This window comes from Myodes glareolus, chromosome 2 (genome assembly GCF_982192425.1).
Source record: "Myodes glareolus chromosome 2, mMyoGla1.1, whole genome shotgun sequence".
NCBI lineage: Eukaryota > Metazoa > Chordata > Mammalia > Rodentia > Cricetidae > Myodes > Myodes glareolus.
Genome location: NC_142027.1, coordinates 45,371,272 through 45,392,753, shown reverse-complemented (window position 1 = coordinate 45,392,753; position 21,482 = coordinate 45,371,272). Strand labels below are relative to the sequence as shown.

Sequence of the window (21,482 nt, the reverse complement as noted above, 5' to 3'; positions counted from 1 at the left end):
GAAAGCCAGAACATCCCAATCCTTTCTCTAGACAGCTACAAACACAGACACTTCTAAGGCAGTCACCCAAGGGCCGGCAGCTTTGCTCTGGACCACACACTTGCACTGTGTAGAGCAGGAGGCAAAATAATACTTTATAGGTCAGATGGTAATTCAGGGTTATGCCCAAGTTCTGAATTCATTTTTGGACCTAAACCTTTTCAGATGACTGACAGGCACATCCCTGGGCTGGTGAAGACAGGTATCTGCTTCTTGGTGATATGGTTTCATTATAAACTAAAAGTGACTCAGCCTCAAAATTGATAATTATTTTTGATACAGAGTTTCTATTACAGTGACTTAAATCAAGAAGGCCAACTATTATAATAACTTAGAGGTTCAAATTCTAACTCATTAAACCCAGGACATGCTAGGGTTTATTTAGGTGGTATGGTTTAGGTGGATGATTAGAAATTCTAACTCTGAAAATTTAATATTTACAATACTTTTAGGTTCAGATATCCAAGCCTAGAACTTTGCAGCTTAAATGTTTATTTCTTTGTGGTATGAAGCAGACTCAGAAATGGTTTCTGAGGAGAGCTTTGTGTATGTCTAAAGGCATTCTTTTGCTATGTCTCTGTGTGGAGATGGACTCCCACTTATCCAAGATGAGATAGACTTTGCCTTCCATGTATGTGGATTGCTGTATTGCTTTGTTGTGAGATAAAGTCTTGTTTTTAAGTCCCGGTGGCATGGTACTCACTCATGTTGTCCATTATGGCCTTGAACTCAGGTCAAACCCTTCTGCTTCAGCCTATCAACTGCTAGTAATACCAGTGTGAGCCACCGGTCCAGTGCTTTTAAAACCATTGCTGAACTTGCCTTAGTTTTCAAAATAATAATAGAATTAGTAATGGCATTTTCCTTTCACCGAGGGCCTACTGAGAGGTCACAGGGTTATGTATATGAGTATGTATGTCTCTTACTTCTCAAAATCCTACCCCTGTTCCTTTATAGATATGGAGCCTGAAGCAAGAATAACAGAGGACATGTATTTTTAAGGTCATTAAAGAATGTCACTCCCACTGCCACACACCTATAACTAACAGAGGCAGCTATTTAAGGTCACATTGTTAATCTGTTGGTGGACATCAGTATTGAGGCATATTTATTTGACTTTCTTTGTGGTGTCAAACGGTTGGCTTACACGAGAAGGGCTTAAAGAAAATGTCCATGAGAGATACACTTACTATCTGAAAACGATGAAATCTTCATTGACTGTCACTTTTATCAGCACCAAGTCTGGGGCCTATACCGAGAAAGTGCAGTGCCAGAAACACTCCTCCTAAGCCAATGAGCTCCTTATCCAACCAATAATGGAAATTCTTAGCCACTGGTAATGTTGACTTTACCAGTAGAGCGTTCAGAGAAATATATGCCATCCTCTCTGGTGACCACGCATGCACTTCTTTACTCTGACTTTAGTAACTGTTCCTCTATGAACTTCTTCATGTTCTAAGTTACTTCAACTTGGCCATAAACTCTCAGGGTCACAATCCAATGCCAGTTTTCCAGTTTTCTTTTACAGCTATAAAAACCATGTATAATACTGCAATATATTTTACAAATTATTATAACCTGTACCAAAGCAGTATGACCAGGTTACAACAGGCTCCTTTCTAAGAATACAGTATATTCCACAGCCTGAGTTACAAACATCCTTAATTATTTCAGTATCTCACATTAAGAAAATTATTTTAGAAGTGGGAGAGATGGCTCAGTGGATAAGGGCACTTATTCTTGAAGAGGTCCTGGGTTCCATTCCTAGCATTCACATAGCAACTCACAACCATTCATAACTCCAGTTACAACTGATCCAATACCTTCTTCTGGCCTTTGGGAACCAGGCATACACACGGTGTACAGACCTACATGCAAGCAAAAACACTCACAAAAAAAATCTTTAAAAAAATTATTTAAAAATTTCTACTCTCTACTAGTTATCATTTATTTGTATTTGTGTGTTCACATTTATGCCATGATGTTGATGTCAGAGGAAAGCCCATATGAGGCAGTTCTTTCCTTCTACCTAGAAGTTCCTAGAATTGAACTGAGGTCATCAGGCTTGGGGGCAAGTACCTTTACATGCTGAACTATCTTTCTAGCCCAAAATCCTCATTTTTACATATATTCTAAAGCATGACTGTCCAGTCTTTGACACAAAGTTGTTATCTATCAATGTGCTGGGCCATACCCTAGCTATTTATCCTGGGATTGCCTGTAGCCTTCAGGGTACAGATTAGACATGTTTGGTTTAAAGCAGCTCTACTCAACCTCCCGGACACAAGCTCAGTGAGTAGATACATCAGCATAGTGCTTGGGTTTACTCCACATGGTCAATAGCCAACCTGATACATATGGTTAGTGAAGCAGTAAGTTTATTGATAGTTCAGTTAACCACTCTGTCTTTGTTTTAAACTGCACTAAAAAATAAACCAAAAAACAAAAACACCACTGTGTTTCTTTTCTATTTGAAAGTCTCACTATATAGCTTTGGCTGGCCTAAGACTTGCAATGTAGATCAGGTTGGCTTCAAATCTCAGAGAGCTGCCTGCCTCTGCCTCAGGAGTGCTGAGATTTCAGAATGCACTACCATGTCCTGCTAAAATTGAATTTTTACACTAAAAAATTTTAAACCACATTTTGGCAGAACACGATTTCAACAACATTACTCTAGGAGAGCATTGCTATTCAGTTTGCAGTACGAGTGATCGATATACTCATAAAAGTATGAAGCTCAATTGCCTTTCTCCAAGTTCCACAAGCTGGAGGAATTAGCAAACAGACTTTTCCTGGAAGGTAGGACGGAGTAGAATGGAACGCTTAATCTTTAAAGATTTACACTGGATAGAAACAGAACGCTTTCAGAGAAGGTGAAGCCTGACCTTTTCTGAGAGCAGACTTGTCAGCAAATGAAATATCTGATCTCCTGACGCAGAAATGGCCTCAAAGCCAAATGTTTCAGTTCTATGTAATTGATAATGTGGCAAAAGGTAGCTCCTGACATTTGGTGTATTAATGTTTCCCAAGTTCCAAGCTAGCTGGCTCAGGAACCAGAAACACATTCTATGATCTAGCTAAAACTTGGGGATCTTTATCAGTTTTTAATTGGTTTTCTGAGGTGGAGTGGGGGAAGGAGGAGGGTGATAGTTTAATCACATTCTGATGTAAAATTAAATGTATCTTCATTGTACTTTTAGCCCCTTCAATGACTTAAGATTATATTAACTTACATCCGTACTTCTTAAAACCTGCCTATTTAGGGTGTTAATGTAATTTACATCCAGAAGTTAGAACTAAAGTGGAACATTCCTCATGAAGCTCCATTTATAAAACCTGTTTTCTCCTTTAAACATCTTACACTAAGAAATCAGAATGTACCTTATATGTAAAATGCATTATGTATGTGTTCACACTATTTGTGGGATGCTTTTTTGAATGTTTTAGGTGGAAAGCAATATTTTATTCTCTTTCACTCATGTGACTGATTTGTTTAGATAAGTAAGGGGAATTAAATGTTTATACTTACCACAGGAAATGGAGACAACTGTGTCCTTTTTAAAAAATCAGCGTGTGAGAAGAACAAAACAGAGGGACCACTATACTCACCTGAGGCTGCAGTGGCGTTCGTAGGGGTGGAAGCAGCTGCTTGAATCCGAGCGTGGGGAGGAATAAGGATGGTGGCCAGAGGTGGGTTACTTGACAGTTCTAGAGAAACGGAAACAAAGGTTAGAGTCTAATCCCCACCCTCTACACGGAACTCCCGTATAGTAAAAATAAGTCAGGGTAGGAAATACCAGCTTATAAACTGCCCCAGTGAAGCAGTCAGCAAGTTAGAGAGGATGAGCAGTCGTGCGACACAAAACTGATGTTTAAGAACTAAATTTATCTTTGGCAAAAGTAGCAGTGAAAAGTTTCAGAGTAAGCGCGTACCTAACAGCCACCAGTCACCGCCATTCTGTAGCATGCAGCTGGAAGTGGTTGAGAGCAGAACTTGAGACAACAGCAAACAGAAATGGTCAAATGAACAAAAAGGCAGTCAAGAAAGGAAGTCAAATAGGATTATTGAAAATAAAAGCATTTCACCTCATTTCAAAACATTCCTTAAATGATTATTGCTGAAGAGTTTGAATTATTTTTAACCTAAAAGTGGTTATTTCTGCCAATGTTATAGAAATTATCTTCTTTTGAAAAATTAATTTCTATTATGTCTTAAATTAAAATTTAAGATAAACTGAAGCTAATGATATTAACGCTATGCATGGTAAAGAGCGGTGGAGAGCTTGCATGTATAACTGGCGTTAGTGTCAAGAGTGACTGTCCTTCCTGTCATCCTGGTACTCTAGCATGTAATCTGTGAACTCCCTTCTCACTGAGGTCTGAACAAACCATCTGCTCATGCTACCTACAGGAAGACATTGTCCTCTCAACTAGAGTATGCATCTTGACAACTTAAATACATGACATTATGAAAAGTTGAGGAATAAAGGAAACCCTAAACCCATAAAGTAGTCTGAGGCTTCCTTTTAATCCCTATCAGTCTCTTTCTTCAAGCTGCTAGAAAGCTGTGTTTCGTCACAACAGCTTTAAAAGGTTTGAGGGCCAAAACCTTTTTGCCAACAGTGACTTATTCACAGACTGGCAACTAAATACTAATTTTGTGCTATATTAAGATTCTATTCTAACTAAGAAAAGCAATAAACTGATACCAAGATTTTTGAAAAATTAATGGGAAAGAAAGGCTTAAAAGGACAGAAAGACGACTAATTTTTCAGTAAGTGAGAACATTTACAAGCTTGGCAAATAGCTGTGTCCTAATTAGGGTGCAAAAGATACATGTAACTCCCACTGAGGAACAGGAAGATGCTACACTGTTCCCTTGAAGTCAGACGTTTAACAAAATCCTAACAAGGCCAGCAACAGAATCTGGTATGGCTGATTAATGGAGTATATGGTAGTTATTCCTCATTAACCTAAAAGAAATTTAAACTTGCTATCCTAAGTAAAATCTCCTAAAATAGAAAGTTAAAAAAACCCAAACTGTCCATCCATGTACCCATCCATCTAGTAATATTGGACATGAAACAGTATGCTAGGTCTCAAGATAGAGAGATAAGAGGTAACTGTCTTTGTTGGATCAACAGAAAATAGAAATGGTTAGCTGGGCGGTGGTGGCACACCTTTAATCTCAGCACTTGGGAGGCAGAGGCAGGTAGGTAGAGCTCTGTGAATTCAAAGCCAGCCTGGTGTACAGAGGGAGTGCCAGGACAGCCAGGGCTACACAGAGAAACCTTGTCTCGGAAATAAAACAAAACAAAAAGAAAATAGAAAAGGTCAAATAAACAAAAAGGTAGTTCAGAAAAGAATTCAATCTATTAGAATCAAATTAAAGTTCCCACACATTTGACACCGAGAAGAACCTGTAAGAGGAAACAATGAGTTTACTCATATAGGAATAGAGTATGAAGTGTGTGGCAAAGCCACTGTGAAGGCAAACCTTAAAACACACTGGGTTGGAGGTATCTTGGGCTGCTTTCCTCACAGCCAATGCTGCTCATTTCTTTTGTTTACTTTCTCTTCTCAGATCACCTGCTAGTGTATGTGCACACTCAGCTTACCTAGACTAAAGAACCTTGCTATCCATTCACAATTCCTTCACCTGACACTTGCTATCTGGATGCTCTCTACTATGTAATCAAGTGGAGGATTATGTCTCATTCTTCAACCTCTTGAATTACATGGCTCTATTTTGATCATCCATTAATTACTAATTACTCTTATGAAGTCTGCATTTAAAGTTCACTTACACTACTGCATAGACATACACACACATATATGTACACACACATGAGCATCTTAATATATTTAGTCTTATAGAGTATACTTGAATAGATAGATACAAAGGCTCATGTATAATTTTCTCTGATAGTCATAGAATCACGAAAGACTGCTACTGATGGTCTATCCACACTATATCCAAATATACATGTATAATGTTCAGTTTTAACTGTCAACTTGATATGATCTAGAGTTGAGAAGAGATTCTTGATGAGGCACTGTCTAGCTGAGACAGAACTGTGGCCACACCGGTGAAGAATTTTAATTATGTAATCTGATTTTAGTAGATCCAGTCTATAGTGTGTGGTACCATTCTCTGGGTTTGGGTCCCAGACTATATCAGGGTGGAACTAAGCTAGGCAGTTGCAATCACTGTCTGCTCCAGACTGTGAATATGACTAGATGCTTCAAGTTCCTGACGTCCTGACCTCTCCCTGCAGTGACGACATTCTTGGAGTTGTAAGTCAGACCAGTAAATGGAAAGGCAACTAGGACATGTATTCTTCAAACCCTGAAAAGCATATTCATTCTCAGACCATGTAGAATACTGTTTATATTTGATACAGAGCAAGTAAAACAGTTTTCAATATAAAAATATTCATTTTTTAAAAAATGTGAATATTAGATGTATATGGTTAAAGCTTGAACTATATTATATGAGTTTTCTTGATACAGAGTTTATTTTAAAAGACATGTACCAAAGCTAAGCAGAATGACAAACTGCAGGATTTATGTGTGCATATGCATGTGCAGGTGCATATGAACATGTGCTAATGTGCACGTTCACACGAGAGTGTGTATGTAGAAGAAAGATTAAAATCATGGGTGCCATTCCACCTTGGGATTAAAGTGTGTACCACTAGTTTTGACTCATGTGGGTTCTGGAGACCAACTCTGTTCTCATTTGCATATGTCAAGCACTTTACCAGTTGAGTTTTAGTCTCAGCCCAAGTTCAGACTGCCTAGCTAATGGTATATAAACTTGACCTAGTCATGAAAGTCCTTCAGTATTTTCAAGGCCACATTCTAAAGTACAAAGCAATTTCCTTCATGTTTATGGCTGCAATTTTACAAGAGAACAGATAAAAGGAATGGAGGAAGCTTAGAATGTGTTGTTGACATAACAAGGCCATGTCAAGAATCCCAGAGCCTCAGACCCATGGAAGAATGACAAAGCATCCTCACTTCACCTCAGGATGAGGCTCACAGGAAAAGGGCAAACTTTTCCTTGTGGTCTATGTGTGGATATTGATACTGTGTGCGGAAAATGCCCACCAGTGTTTTCTCCCCATTGTTCTCCTACAGAGATTGCTTTAACAAGCTAAACCTGTCTGCTTGATACAGCTGTGTATCATAAACTCTACCACCTTATTATATCTGTATGTAATAACCCCACCTCCTTTTTTAACTGCATGCAATACCCTGGTTCTCTGTTTACCTCTATATAACAAACATCCTGAGTTTCCAGACTGCTGAGATCACTCCAGCCAAGATCACCTGATTCCAGATTCGCTCCATGTGGCCATCTGTATGTCTCCCTTTTCTTCATTCCCTCAACACCCTAGTCAGGTCCAAGTCCCTAAACATGAGGGACACTGCATATAGGTAATAAAATCTATTGAACTTTGACTCATTACAGTGTGATAAACAGGGTAATATACCATTTCACACGCATTAGGAAAACAAAAACACACCTGTAGAGGAATTAAAACTCCTCTACCCTGCCAGTATGGACAAAAGATAGATGTTCAGCTGTGGAGATAGTGTGCTAGTTTCTATAAACAGAATTATCATGTGACTGAGTAGTGCCTCAAGTATTCAAATAAAAGTTTGCATATAAACTGTTACAACAGGACCCAAGAGTCCATCACAGATGAATGCCTAAGTAAAACATAGGATGCAGCCACACAAGAAAGAATGAAGGATAATACTTGTTCTATAGGAGCTGGAGAGATGGCTCAGAGGTTAAGAGCATTGCCTGCTCTTCCAAAGGTCCTGAGTTCAATTCCCAGCAACCACATAGTGGCTCACAGCCATCTGTAATGGGGTCTGGTGCCCTCTTCTGGCCTGCAGGCATACACACAGACAGAATATTGTATACATAATAAATAAAAAAAATACATGCTCTATGGGTAAAAATAGGTTAAGTGAAGAAATAAGATACTAAGGATCACACATTATAAGGTTCCCAAATAGGTAAATCCATGGAGACAAAAAGCAAATTGACTGCTGCTAAGGGCTGCTGATAGACTAATGGGGAATTCGTGCTTAATGAGGACATGATTTTCTTCAGGAGCAAAGAAAACGTTTTGGAAGCTGATAAAGGTGTTAGATGCACAGCATGAGGAATATATAATTGACACTACATTGCTTGTCCCTTAAAAGTTATTTGTTTGTTTTCATTCATTCATTTTTGTTTATGTATGCATGCTCTGTCTGCATGTATGCCTGCATGAGAGAAGAAGGCATCAGATCCCATTAAAGATGGTAGTGCACTGCCATGTGGTTGCTGGGGATTGAACTCAGGACCTTAAGAGCAGCCAGTGTTCCCAACTGCTGAGCCATCTCTACAGCCCCCAATTGTTTGCTTTTTTTTAAATCCTTCATAAATTTCATCACAGCTTTTTTAAAAAATTTATTTATTAAAAGAAACCCTCAGGGATTTGGTGAATTGGTAACTTTAAATTTTTATTTCATTAGTAATAATAGAAGATTCTCACTGGTGAGTTAATAATCAAATAAATTACTTCAAAACAGCACAGGAGAACAACATAAACTTAAGTACGAATTCTGGAACCTAATTAAATAAGATGTTAAGTGGTATTTCACTTTACTTACACACACACACACACACATACACACACATACTCACACATGTGTATTTACACACAGTGAAGAACATGTGCTAAATATATCTGGAAACAATGAGAACTGCCCTTTCATATCTACCTGTCTAAGGATTAATCAATACTTTTATACGTATTTGTCACATATCTGACCAGAGGTTTTGCTAATTAGTTTATTTTTAATTACCAAAGTATTTATCAAGGATTATCAATATATTAGAAATCTTGAGAACTACACTGCAGTATGTAACAAAATGATTATTACCCAAACTAACTAATCAGCATGAGCTGTGCCTTCAGTTTTCTCTGCATTTCTTCTGTTTCCAGCATTTTCTTTACGTGCATTGCTATTGGTGAAAACCAAAGCAATAAGGAGTAAAAACAATTTTTTTTTGTACAAACAAGAGAACTGAGAAAGAGGTCAGTTAGCATCCTAGTTTAACCCTTTGTCAAACCACAGTTGCCCTCCCTATCACTGACCTGAAGTTATGCAGCCTTCCCCTGACACTTCCAGCCACAGGGGCTGGTGATAGAGAAACAACTCGCTCCTGAGCTAACTGGACTCTCACGGATTCACTGGCAACTTGATTCAGTCTATATGTACAGTTGCTCTAATTTTCTGCTATCATTTTCAACCCTGTAATCTGGAGAAAGAACATATATTTATTCTTCTCTTTATATGACCATCCTTTATATGATATACTAAGGAGATGGGGAACCTTCTGTGATCAAGATAGAGACATTTTCTTTATTGGAAGATGAACATTTTCCCTCTGTATTTGGATTATTCTAAATTGAATGTGGAGAAATGCATGAAATAAACATGTAAGATTTGAGTAATGGCCTGTATGGCTTAGCTTACAAGTGTCAACATTATGTGACTACCATCTATGCTGAGGGCGTCTTGAGCCATATTTAAAAGTGTATTTAGATGTCCGGAGACTGGTAACTCTTTAAAGCTGATCTGAAACTCTGATGTGTTTGGGATCCTTATCATTCCATGTTAAGCAGAACAGTAATGAGTTGGAGGACAGAGTATTCAGTGAAACACTTGAATTATAGAGCCTGGAAAAAGGAATTTGTAGCAGTGTTGACAGTAGTTTTAAAATGTACCCTCCATATTCAATAAAAGAAATGCCTTTTGATCTCAGAAGGATCCCCATCTCCCTCATGTACTTCCTGGCCTGCCTAATCCTTACCACTCAGTCAAGACACTCATCACTTCCTTCTCTTGTTTTATTGATAGGGAATTACAAAGTCTTTGTGTTTAGTTTGGGGAGGAAGATACCATTAGAGGAGGTGAGTTTAAAAAAAAAAATGGAACAAGAAAGACTGGTTACATCAGACAATCAAGGTAGAGAAGCTGTCATAGAAAAATTTTGACTAAGAGATTTTCTTATGGGCTGGCCCAGATTTTTGTCTCAAGAGGAAGTCACCTACGACACCCAGATGGGCGACTCAGGTGGGATCCAGCTCGTTCAGTACAACTGAAATGGAACAAGTACACGTTACAGAGTTCTGATTACCCCTTGTCTCTGCAGACTAGATTGACCACAGCCTCCAGATCCCAGGCCGCCATAAAAATTTTGCTTATTGCAGTCCCCCTTTCCTGAGACAGCCCCCTTTCCTTAGTGCTCCCCTTTTATACTCCCACCTGACTAAGAGCACCATATAAACCCCAAACTCCTCTTGGGCAGTGCTGAATTCCCTTTTCTTGGGCACAGCCTGGCAGTCACACCCCGAGTAAAGCTTTGCCTGCTAGTCTCAGCCTGGTTCCTGAAGTCTGGTTTTCTTGGTAAGTCAAGCAGTACTATCATCCTCAATTGTAGTTTTATAAAATCAAGATCATTGTTATTTCTATTGTCTAGAAAGTATACCAAGGAAAAAAAAAGTCAGACAACTTTGAAGAAACCTAAATATGAACTGGTTTAAAGGAGGAAGGAAGGGAGTGAGAACTGGGATTGGTATGCAAAATTTAAAAAGCTAGTTTTTTTAAAAAAATAAAATAAAAGAGAAATTAATAAATTAAAAAAAATGGAATACTGCCTGGAAGTCTTGATGAGGAGGAAGTGAACACCAGAATGACAGGCAGATGATGTGAATCTTTAGATTTCTTAGGAACCACCAACAAACAAGTGAACTCAGCTTCTTTTTAGTGTTTTCTAGCAGCAATGTTTACAGACACGCAGGTGTGGAGTAAGAATGGCTCCCACAGGCTCATATATTTCAATGCTTAGTCATCAAGAAGAGGCACTACTTGAGAAGGACAAGGAGGTGTGGCCTTACTGGCATACTAGTGTCATTTTGAGGTTTCAGAAGCTCAACCCAGGCCCAGTGTCTCTCTTCCTGCTACCTGAAGATCAGAATGTAAAGCTCTCAGATTGTTCACCAGCACCAGGTAGGCCTGCAAGCTGCCATACTCCCCACCATGATGATAATGGACTAAATCTCCAAGGCTGTAAGCCCCAATTAAGTGCTTTGTTTTTATAAGATTTCCATGGTCACAGTGTCTCTACAAAGCAAGAGAACTATGACAACAGGCAAAATTCATTCCTAAAGTTTAAAAACCTGTTTTATATGCTTGGGAAATACTAATAGTCTACTTTTTTAATTCAAATCTAAGGTTACACTATTGCTTAGTCTTATTGGTAATACTCTAACCCACTGAAATCTCTATGCATTTTTGGTCACATGACCAAATTTAGTACAATCTGGTAAAAAATGGTCAAACTATAACTGTTTGCAAACTTTTATCTGTCACTCCTCTGTTCAAACATACAAAGACTGGTATAATAAATTGCAGGCATTTCTTACTTCCACAAGTACTTAGAATGATCACTGTCATCTACAGATTATCACTAACAAAGTGTCATTTCACATCCATTTATTGAGTATTTTAGTTACTTTTCTACAGCTGTGAAAACATATCATGACCACAGCGACTTATAGAGTTTATTAAAAAAAAAAAGAGTTTATTTTGGACTTATGGTTCCACAAGTTTAATTAGAGTCCATGAGAGCAGATGGGGGTGGCAGGCAGTTGGAGCAGCAGTGGAGCCTCACATCTCGGAACACAAACAGGAAGCAGACAGCACACTGCGAATGAAACCTCGAAGGCCACTCAGAGTGACCTACTTCTCCAGCACCTCTTAATCCTCTCCCAAACAGCTACCAACTAGGGCCCAAATATTCCAATGCTGGAGACATGTCATTCAAATGACCACACCCAGAAACAGATAAAAATGAAGTATCTGGAATTACCTTGAGTGGTAAAGTTGAAGAGTGCAGGTGTGTCTCGTCCATTTGGTAGTTTGACATTTGGGTCCCGTAATTCATCAAAAAACGAATGTGCACAAGCTTCCAGTGGTGTTAATCGGGCAGTTGGTGTATATTCCAGTAGACGGCTACACAGTGCAATTGCCTCTGGTGGAGTTCGGGGCCGGAAGACCTGAAAGGGTAAAGAAGTAGAAAGAACAATTAAGTTCTCTTATAAGAACCTAATCAAAAAAATTCTTTGAGTACTGAGTTAATTCCCACTATATAAAAACATGGCTATAAAATCTAGAATTAAGAGTTAACTGCATGTGATGAATGAACTATTTGCTAATAAAAAACTATCCAAGAAAAGCTCGGGGAATACCCTACCTCTTAAGCACGACCATAAACTACTGTAGACATAGAAAAGGTAAGATCCGAGGCAAGCACAACTATAAGAATATATTTTTTAACTTAAAGTGTTTACTGCTGTGGCCTCTGTACTCTTTTTGATGGAACAATTGTTTGTTGACAATGGATGGCAGTCTTCAGATCTTATTTTTTAAATAAGTATTTATTAAATACTTCAGTCAGTAGTTTTAAGAAAAGTATCTTTTTTTTAAAAAAAGAAAAACAGCTGTTGTTTTAATTGTAAAAATACTAATGGTTTGGTATTATCTTCTTAACACATAGAGCCTTATTCAGAATTTCTGGAATACCTACAATTTCTCAAACGTCTGGCATTGGTCTCTTGAACAGTTGGACAGATAATTCTCACTTGAATTTCTTTCAATAAATAATAATCTAGACTTTTAAATGTTTTCAGAAAGAGACGAAAATTTATAGGTCAACTGAAGACTATAATGAAGCAATACTAATTAAACTGATTTGCTTAAAAGAATAGACAGCTTTACACTCCCTGTGTCTTAAAATGAATCAGTATATATAACAATGAACATAGACTTTAAATGACAGCCAGTTAAAGGTAAAGAACAGAGGGAAAAACATAAGCATGAACAGATGGAACACAGAACCTTTGAAATGAAAATAAAAATAAAACAGATTCCTTGATAGAAAGCATATGTGAGCAGAGCAAAGGCATGGTTTGTGAGGATGGATAAAATGGGCATGCAGGGCCCTGGGAGGTGAAGGCTCCCTAATGAGAGTGGCTTGCATCACTTGGACTGAAGACAGGAGAACTTGTCGTCACCACAGGGCTCATTAATAAGTTAAGGACTTGAGCACTTTCTAAATACTAGTGGTAACTGCAGGGGTTGTTTTCTTTCCCCTTTAAAAAATACAGTTTATTATAGAAATACATTATTTTCCACAGAAATTGACAAAGTACCTTGAATAGGATCTTAAAAATTTATTTTGAGGTTTGGTTAATTTAGAATTCTAAGGCTTAATCAATTTTGAGGCTTGGTCAATTGGCCATTTTAGAGAGCCCTTTGCAAATTCAAAACTGTCTTGTCTTTATGTTTTTGAGTACTGTAATTTGCTTTAGCCAAGGGAATCTCAAAATGCTATACGACTGAAATGTCTCATGTCTTCACTGCTGTTAGTCATCACCCTCTCCTTATTTCCAAGTGCCAATGAAATCCAGAATGCAAAAAAGAAAAACAGTAAAAATTGTCATAAAAATATTGAAATTAGCTAGGTGATTCTTTGTGAGTTCAGGGCTAGTCTGGTCTACATAGTGAGCTGCAGGATAGTCTGAGCTATGTAGTAAGACCCTGATTCCAAATAACAAGAAAAATACTAAAATTACTGGTAGTTGCTGGCAAATACAAACTGTCTTGCCACCAATTATGGTATTAGATGAATAGAATTAAGACAGCACTTGAATGCAAAAATAACTCTTGCTAAAATTTAAGAGCAGGAGACACAAACATTAAGTTCTTTGAAATCTCAAAGTTCATGCTTAACTGGGCATAGTGACCTGGGAGGGGATTGTCTGTCAGTTTGAGACCAGCCTGGATTGTACAGTGAATCTGAGGCCAGCAGGGCACATTGTGAAGCTTTGTCTCAAAACACAAACAAGCACCTGAGTTGTGGTGGCACAAATCTTTGATCCCTGCACTTGGAGGGCAGGGGCGGGCACTGTGAGTTTGAGGGCAGCATGGTCTACACAGAGAATTCCAGGACAGCCAGGGCTACACAGAAAAACAAATAGACAAACAAACAAACAAACCATGTTTTGAAAAAACAAAACAACCACAAATAAGCAAAAACAAGCATACTAAATCGTGTTATATTAATGAAGAGTTTTCTGTTCAAAGTCTTAATAAATTAGAGTTCTGGTCTTATTCTGGACTATTTAAAAGATCCATTCCCTGTATCCTTTTTGGTATTCTTCTGGCTACAAGTGACCATCTATCATCTGGGTACTAAAGCACATATTTTGTGAAGAAATCCTAACATGAGGAAACAGAGGGTTAAAAACATAACATATGCCAAAAGTCTTTATTAGACTAGTAACCCGCCTTTAAAAAAAGTATTCATTTAATTTGACTTTTCATGAGAAAAACTTTAGTTCAGTACCCTATGGATAAAAGATTAAGTGGGAAATTATGTGAATCAAAACCTAGTATCTCCCAGAATTCAGATTTCTGAGCATAATAAGGGGTATGATAGCATGCAACTTCCAAAATAAATAGTCTCGACTGGACACTAGTTCTTCTAAAGCAAAGGGAACCAACAGCTGCTGAAATACAGTTTCTAATCAAGTTTCTACTTCCACATCATTCCTTACTGAAATAACAGAGAATCTTTGGCTGCATCTAAGAATAACTGAAGTTCTCTTAATTCATAAACTTCAATCCAGATGTCAATAGATACTGACATGCTAAATCTACTACATGAACCTATACCAAAAAGCACAAACACAGAAACCATCTTCCCAGTGTTTTCATCAGTACATTTCAAAAAGGAACAGCTGCTCAGCCTTTCCAAGAAACATTTTCCCTAGTGTTAGAAAACGGGCCTAAAGTTTTTTTGTTTTTTTTTTTTTTTTTAAAAAAAAAAAAGTACATACCCGTACTCCTGGGGTGAAATGTCCTGTTCCTGATGAGTCCTAAAGGTGATAATGCAGTGAAATAATCCAAACAGGGGAAGTCAATGCAAAAGAGAATAGTCCAGCGAGGAAAAATATATCCAAGGTTATAAGAAATCCATGGTGTAGGGGACATAGAAAATGTTTATACAGTTATAAACTTTAAGCATTCGTTTCCACAGTAGTAAGTCCAAATTTTAAAAATTATTTCACCACAAGTGTATGCAAAAAATTGCTTTGATTTGTGCAATGGTGAGGCACAGTAAAGAAACATTTCTGTTTTAGTTTATCATGTTCCAATGCCAGTGTGTTTATCAAAAAAATATAAAACCAAAATAAGTTAAAATCAAAATGAAATCTAGAAGTAAAGTAAAGAGGTCTTCTATGACCTGGATTTATCATCCATAGACATGGCTGGGAGGGGGCATATTGGCCTGCTTTTAAAAATGGATGTTCCCAATATGCTAGAATTTCACAATTATTTTTTTTCAGTTACACAGTATAAACATTTTTTCGCTAAATTATTGGTCATGAGAGAGAAGTACTAAGTTTATTTAATTTATATTACTATAAATTTCAAGCCAGATACTTTTAATTTGTGTGAGCTAAGAAAGAATCAGGCCACCGCGGATTATTCTCCTTTTCTGGATTGACTTCCCTGCTGGAAGATATTTTTTTACTGACAGTCTCATTATATTAGGACTCTTCAGGAAACTGACATATCACCTCAGGAGTGCAGGTATAAACTTACTTTTTTCTACTATGGGCTTTGCCCCCTCATACTCTTGCACCCATGACTTAGGAAAAAATATATAGAGCATTCTTTCCTTTTTACAAAAACTCACTGAAAAAAAAAATCCTTTATCTTTGAGTAATACAAATTCAATACAATTTCACCTGCAAATATGCCCAATTCACCCACCAAAAGCTAAACAAAAATTTATACAATAAACAAAACAACTAAGGGACAGCCACAGTTACAGGTGACATGCAGAATAATGTACACCAACACCTAGGCAAAACGGAGCCACGTATGCAGGGAGGGAGCAAGGTCTATTGTGTCTAGGTATTGAGAACACAAAATTGGCAGAACTCACCAGTAGCTGTGAACTCCCTTGACTAAGCTAAGAGAATGTAACATTTTTAAAGGATAGTTTCCAGTGGGGGAATTAAACATTTTGCAAAAAATAAATAATCCGCGGATTACTTTTAGTCTGCAGACTAAAATTTAGTGCATGGGATTAAAACCCAGTCCATGAGAATAAAAATCTAACACAACCAGGTGGACAAAAATTGAAAATCATATCAAAAAAACTAACAGCATAAAGTAAAATTCAATTGGGCAAACTAACAATTAGTATGCAGACTAAATATGGCCAGCCAAGTATGCAGCAAGGCCACAGACACCCCTTTAAAAGCGAAAAATAAAAAAAAAAGTAATAAAAGAACCAAAATGAAACAAAGCAAAAGAAAAAAGAGAGAAAAATGAAACAAAAAGAAAGTAATCAAATGAACCAAAACACTGACATGAACTTTTTTGAGTGCTTCAAATACTACCTCACCTATGCAGCAGCACATTTTTTTAAATTCAAACAAAGACACTTATCACAATTTCTAATCCGTAGGAAAAAACTATCATAAAAATTAATTTTCCCCAAAAAGTCTCTGTGATATTGAACAAATGCAAACAAATCCTTAAATGAAGAATTATTCAATGTAAATTTGCATTTGGGAAGCTCATATAACAGAGACACTTTCCTAAGAATTTGGCTATAAAAATTCAACCTGGAGTCAAGTACTATCACTGACCCTGAGGCCCTTCAGAATGGCTCTTTATGAACAACCACATACACATCAAGAGCTGCAGTTAAAGCTGCTTCTCGGTCAGCTCCCACCAATGCTGCTGTATTACGCACCCAACCAAAGCAATATAGAAGGCCCACTCTTATGACTATAGATAGTGGAAAATAATTTACAGGAACACAGAATAAGTCTGTGACTGTCTAAACAGCTGCCCACTACTAGCTTCCATTATAAGCTTATGAAACTGACACAATTTTTTGGTCATAGGCAGAATATAATCTTCCAGTTCTAGGTTCTAAAAACTGGTAAACCATGAATACTAAAGAGCAATTTCAATACTGGATCAAGTAATCTAAAGTCTTTTGCAATTAATAAACTAGATATAAGATTGAAGTGAGACAGTATCATGGGTCTGTTGAATAGTTATGTAAATTAACAACAACAAAAGAAACCAACTAAGTAAGTGGTTTTCTAAGTACATAACTTAATAATTAACACACTATTTAAAAATACTCTTTATTAGTATTTTGCAAGCTGTCATACATTGATCTAGTGACACACTGAAATGTAGGGTAACCTAACCCATTTTAAACAATGCATTTGTTTTCCCTCAGAAGCTACTTTAAACCAACTTTCACAGAGTCCACAAGGCAAGTAAAAGGGTATGTCTGAAGTCACTTCCTAACAGGGTGGGTCAAACAGAACGTAGCTCAGCCTGATAGAGGAACACAATTTAACTTTTAAGGATTAGAAAAGCAGAAAAAGAATGCTGAAAACAAGAAACACAAAAAATTCTTTTCTTAAGTCATGATAAAACTAGCTCTAGCATTTAATGAATTTCAACTGTACTAATTAAAAGGCTGAATTTTCCAGAATTCCATGACATAGAAGGAAACCTTTAGAGACAGTAACGTTTACTGATACAATATAATTCCTCTACTAACATCCTCATTGAGCACACATTAGTGCACACCTACAAATAAGCATCATTACCAAATGACCACTTAAACTTTTCATGTTTTTGCAAAATGGCAACTGGAATCAAGCTAGCCTTCCTAAGAGTACACGAGTATCTCCTTTTCATCCACATCTCCCATCGTAAGATGTCTGCCCAGTCTTTTTTTCTGTACCTCAGCAGATCGTGTCTTTCTGTCTCTCTCACTCTCTCACCTTTTAAAAATCCATTAATTTCTGTGTGTGTGTGTGTGTGTGTGTGTGTGTGTGTGTGTGCGCGCGCGTGCGCGCTTGCATGTCAGGAAACAACACACTTGACTCAGTTTTTTCCTTCCACCCTGTGGGTTGCAGAGATCAAATCAGGCTGTCTGGCTTGGTGACAAGAGCCTTCACCAACTTGAGCCGTCCCATGGGTCCCACTAAGCAAATCTTAAATCTGCCTCAACAGCCCTTGCCCTGCGTCATCTCTAGGGAGACTTCTTTCACTGCCTTCACTAAAGGTCTGTCTTGTGACAACCACTGGACATAAATAGCTTTGACATTTACAACACACAATTTGTATTACTTATACTCGCTGTAACTATGCTTTCAAAGGCAAGGACTGCGTATTTCCATCCTTTATGGGGCCCAGCATAGCACTGGTGATAAAGAATACATAGTACCTAAAGAACAATTTTATATATATACATGAGACAGGGTTTCCTTGTGTAACAGTCCTAGCTGTCCTAGAACTAGCTCTTGTAGACCAGGCTGGCCTCAAACTCACAGGGATTCACCTGCCTCTGCCTCCCAAGTGCTGGGATTAAAAGCATGCGCCACCACCACCCGGCCAAATTAAAATATATATTTTTGCCTTCTCCAATCCATCCCCCAACCTCACCCTTTGTCCCCTTAAACAATTAATCTCTCTCTCTCTCTCTCTCTCTCTCTCTCTCTCTCTCTCTCTCTCTCTCACACACACACACACCCTCTTGTATATGGACTCCTCACTCTAGGGGGTGGTAAATGTACGTGTGTGCATGTGTTTGTCAGATGAGATGGCAAGTGCACTCACAAGGTAAGTAATAACTAGTTAGTACAACATTCATGGTAAAGAACATTGAAAACATAAAATTTGATTCACCACAAGCAATGGAGTATATCAGAACCAACAGACATTCCCAGTATGTTTTATGTTTTCTGGAATACACACAGAAGTAGTGATTATTACAAAAAAAGCAGATAGAACGGGCTTCCAAGTAAAGCTTGTTCTTTGCTTTGTGGGCTTCTCTGAAGGTATTTTCAGTAATGTGTTAAACAAGGAGTTGAAATGCATAAATCTGTCAGGTTCTGAAAAAAACATATTAAAGGGTCATGGGAAAAATGTAGTTATCAAGAGTCTTAAAAAAGAAACACAATAAAGATTTTGTTTTGTTTTGTTTTGTTTTGTTTTGTTTTAAGCGAAGAACATGACTTACTCTGTGTAAAACAATTCCTCTGACAGCTAAAAGGTCTCAAAGTCAACTTTCTGTTTCCATCTGGTAGCTAGATGGAAGCAATAGTATTCATTTGTACTGAAGCATGCTCTAACAGATCTAGCACCAGGTAACTGCTCGGGTGGATACTATTTTCTGGGGTACTTACCTCACCAAAAGGCCCATATAACCGATGTACACACTGAACTGCTGAGTATTAAATTACCATGACAAAAAGTTGGCAATAAACATTTTTAGAAGTCTTTTCTTTTCATTTATTTTATTTATTTACTTATTTGTTGTGTTTGCCTGCCCAAAGCTGGTTCTCTACTTCTACTCTGTGGGATCCTGGGATCAAAGTCAGCCCACCCTGCTTAATGGCAAGTGCCTTCACCTGCTAAGACATCTTGTTGGCTCTCATTCTGAAGTCATTTATATCCCTGTTATCATTATGAAACAAAAATTAGAAATTGCTGGTAACCTATAAATGACTCAGCGGGTGACAAAGTGGTTACACGATGATGAATAATCTGACTACACAAACAACAAGAAAATTTCAGGATAGAAGAGAGACCTGAGCTGAATTAGTATTTGCTTGGCAGAGAAGAAAAGAACACTGCATGTGGTACATGGAGAGGGAAAGATACTAACAAGATGGAGAAAAAAACATGTAGCTTCTCCTGGATCAATTAGGAAAGTTTAATTACATCAAAACATATACAGCTAACTTATTAAGTAGTTTAATACAAGGATAAAAGATGGGGCCCTTAGGATTCTATTCTACTTCTTTCCACAAACCAGTATACTACAAATGACTTCCACCACTTTATAAAACTACACAGATACCTGTATTACTTATCTGACCTCAGAATTATTTGCTACTTGTACAAAAGAGAATATTTGACAAAAATATTTGTCAGAGTAATTTAAACAAAAGGTATCAGCTATTCAGTACTGGAAATGGGAGACACCCATGACAGCTACAGAGTGAGAACAACCACCTGACTAGAGATCCCTGGTGTAGGAGGTCCTTCTGTTTATGTGTTACTTTCATTAGTTAATCAATAAAGAAACTGCTTGGCCTGATAGGGCAGAACTTAGGTAGGAGGAGAGGACAGAACTGAATTCTGGGAGGAAGAAAGCAGAGTCAGAGAGCCGCCATGGAGCTGTCAGGTCAGACATGCTGAATCTTTCCCGGTAAGCCACGGCCTCATGGTGACATACAGATGAATAGAAATGGGTTAAATCAAGATGTGAGAGTTAGCCAATAAGAGGCTAGAGATAATGGGCCAAGCAGTGATTTAATTAATACAATTTCTGTGTGATTATTTTGGGTGTAAGCTAGCTGGGCAGCCGGGACAAACAAAGGGCCACCCTCCACGTGTAACAGATCCCCTTAATTACACATTAAACTTTAAATTCACTGCCTAATGGTATGTATTTAAAAGATGGAGAAAGTAGATGTGGAAAACTAGTAACTAGATTCCTCAGGGAATCTCAGGGGCTGGAAAGGGCAGCTAGGACAAGATTGAGAGAGAATGACCTACATGGTCAGCACCCAAAGTGGGGCTGTTCTGAGCATAATGGATAAGCAGTTAATATCTATGCTGGAAATCATAATAAATCAGGCCGTGTGATAACCCTTGTCATAATATGCATTTCACAGCCACCTTTCCTAAAGGCTAAGAGGACTAAGAGAAGCAAGAAAGCTAATTTGGGTGTAATGAGAAAGACGGATGGCACTTTCTGACAATGGAGGATTGAAATCAGTAAGGAGGTAGGAGGTTGTTTTATAGGTCTATACTATCACAATGACTTAAACTAAGACACAATGAGGCAGGGATAAAAGACAAGGCAGAAATATATTGGAAGCAGAATGTTCTCCATTTATTCACAACTAAAATAAGATAATCCTTTATAATTATTATAGCTGTATTTTGAAAAGAACCTGAAGACAAGGCAGATAAATAATCACTATTTTGCAAAACAGAAATAAAAAGAAGCAAAAGTATTTAAACCCAACTTTATACTTAATGACTCACTGTTTAGCCATGCCTCCATGTACTAAAGGCCAAGATTTAAATTTCTTGTCTTTTCCCAATGAAATCTCTATTCAACTCTCAATCTACTTAAGTATCACTTCCACTAGCTTTCAGTCTAGGTGCTTCTTCTTTGAAATATACAGCATACACCAAAACATAAGCCTTTACTTCCTTTCCCACTTAAGCCATTAAATGCT

The 21,482-nt window shown here is 37.7% G+C and overlaps 1 protein-coding gene across 2 annotated transcripts in view; it reads right to left on the bottom strand.

The window, feature by feature from the left end:
• Positions 1–21,482, bottom strand: part of Gsk3b (glycogen synthase kinase 3 beta) — a 138,827-nt gene that overhangs the window by 14,013 nt on the left and 103,332 nt on the right. Inside the window, exons 9-11 of one of the 2 annotated variants that reach the window (XM_085685634.2) lie at positions 15,015–15,053; positions 11,984–12,170; positions 3,649–3,747 (exon numbers count right to left, since the gene is read on the bottom strand). In XM_085685634.2, coding sequence (XP_085541760.1) covers positions 3,649–3,747; positions 11,984–12,170; positions 15,015–15,053 — 325 coding nt within the window. The remainder of the gene's footprint in view (positions 1–3,648; positions 3,748–11,983; positions 12,171–15,014; positions 15,054–21,482) is intronic. The other variant, XM_048422883.3, reaches the window with a different exon arrangement.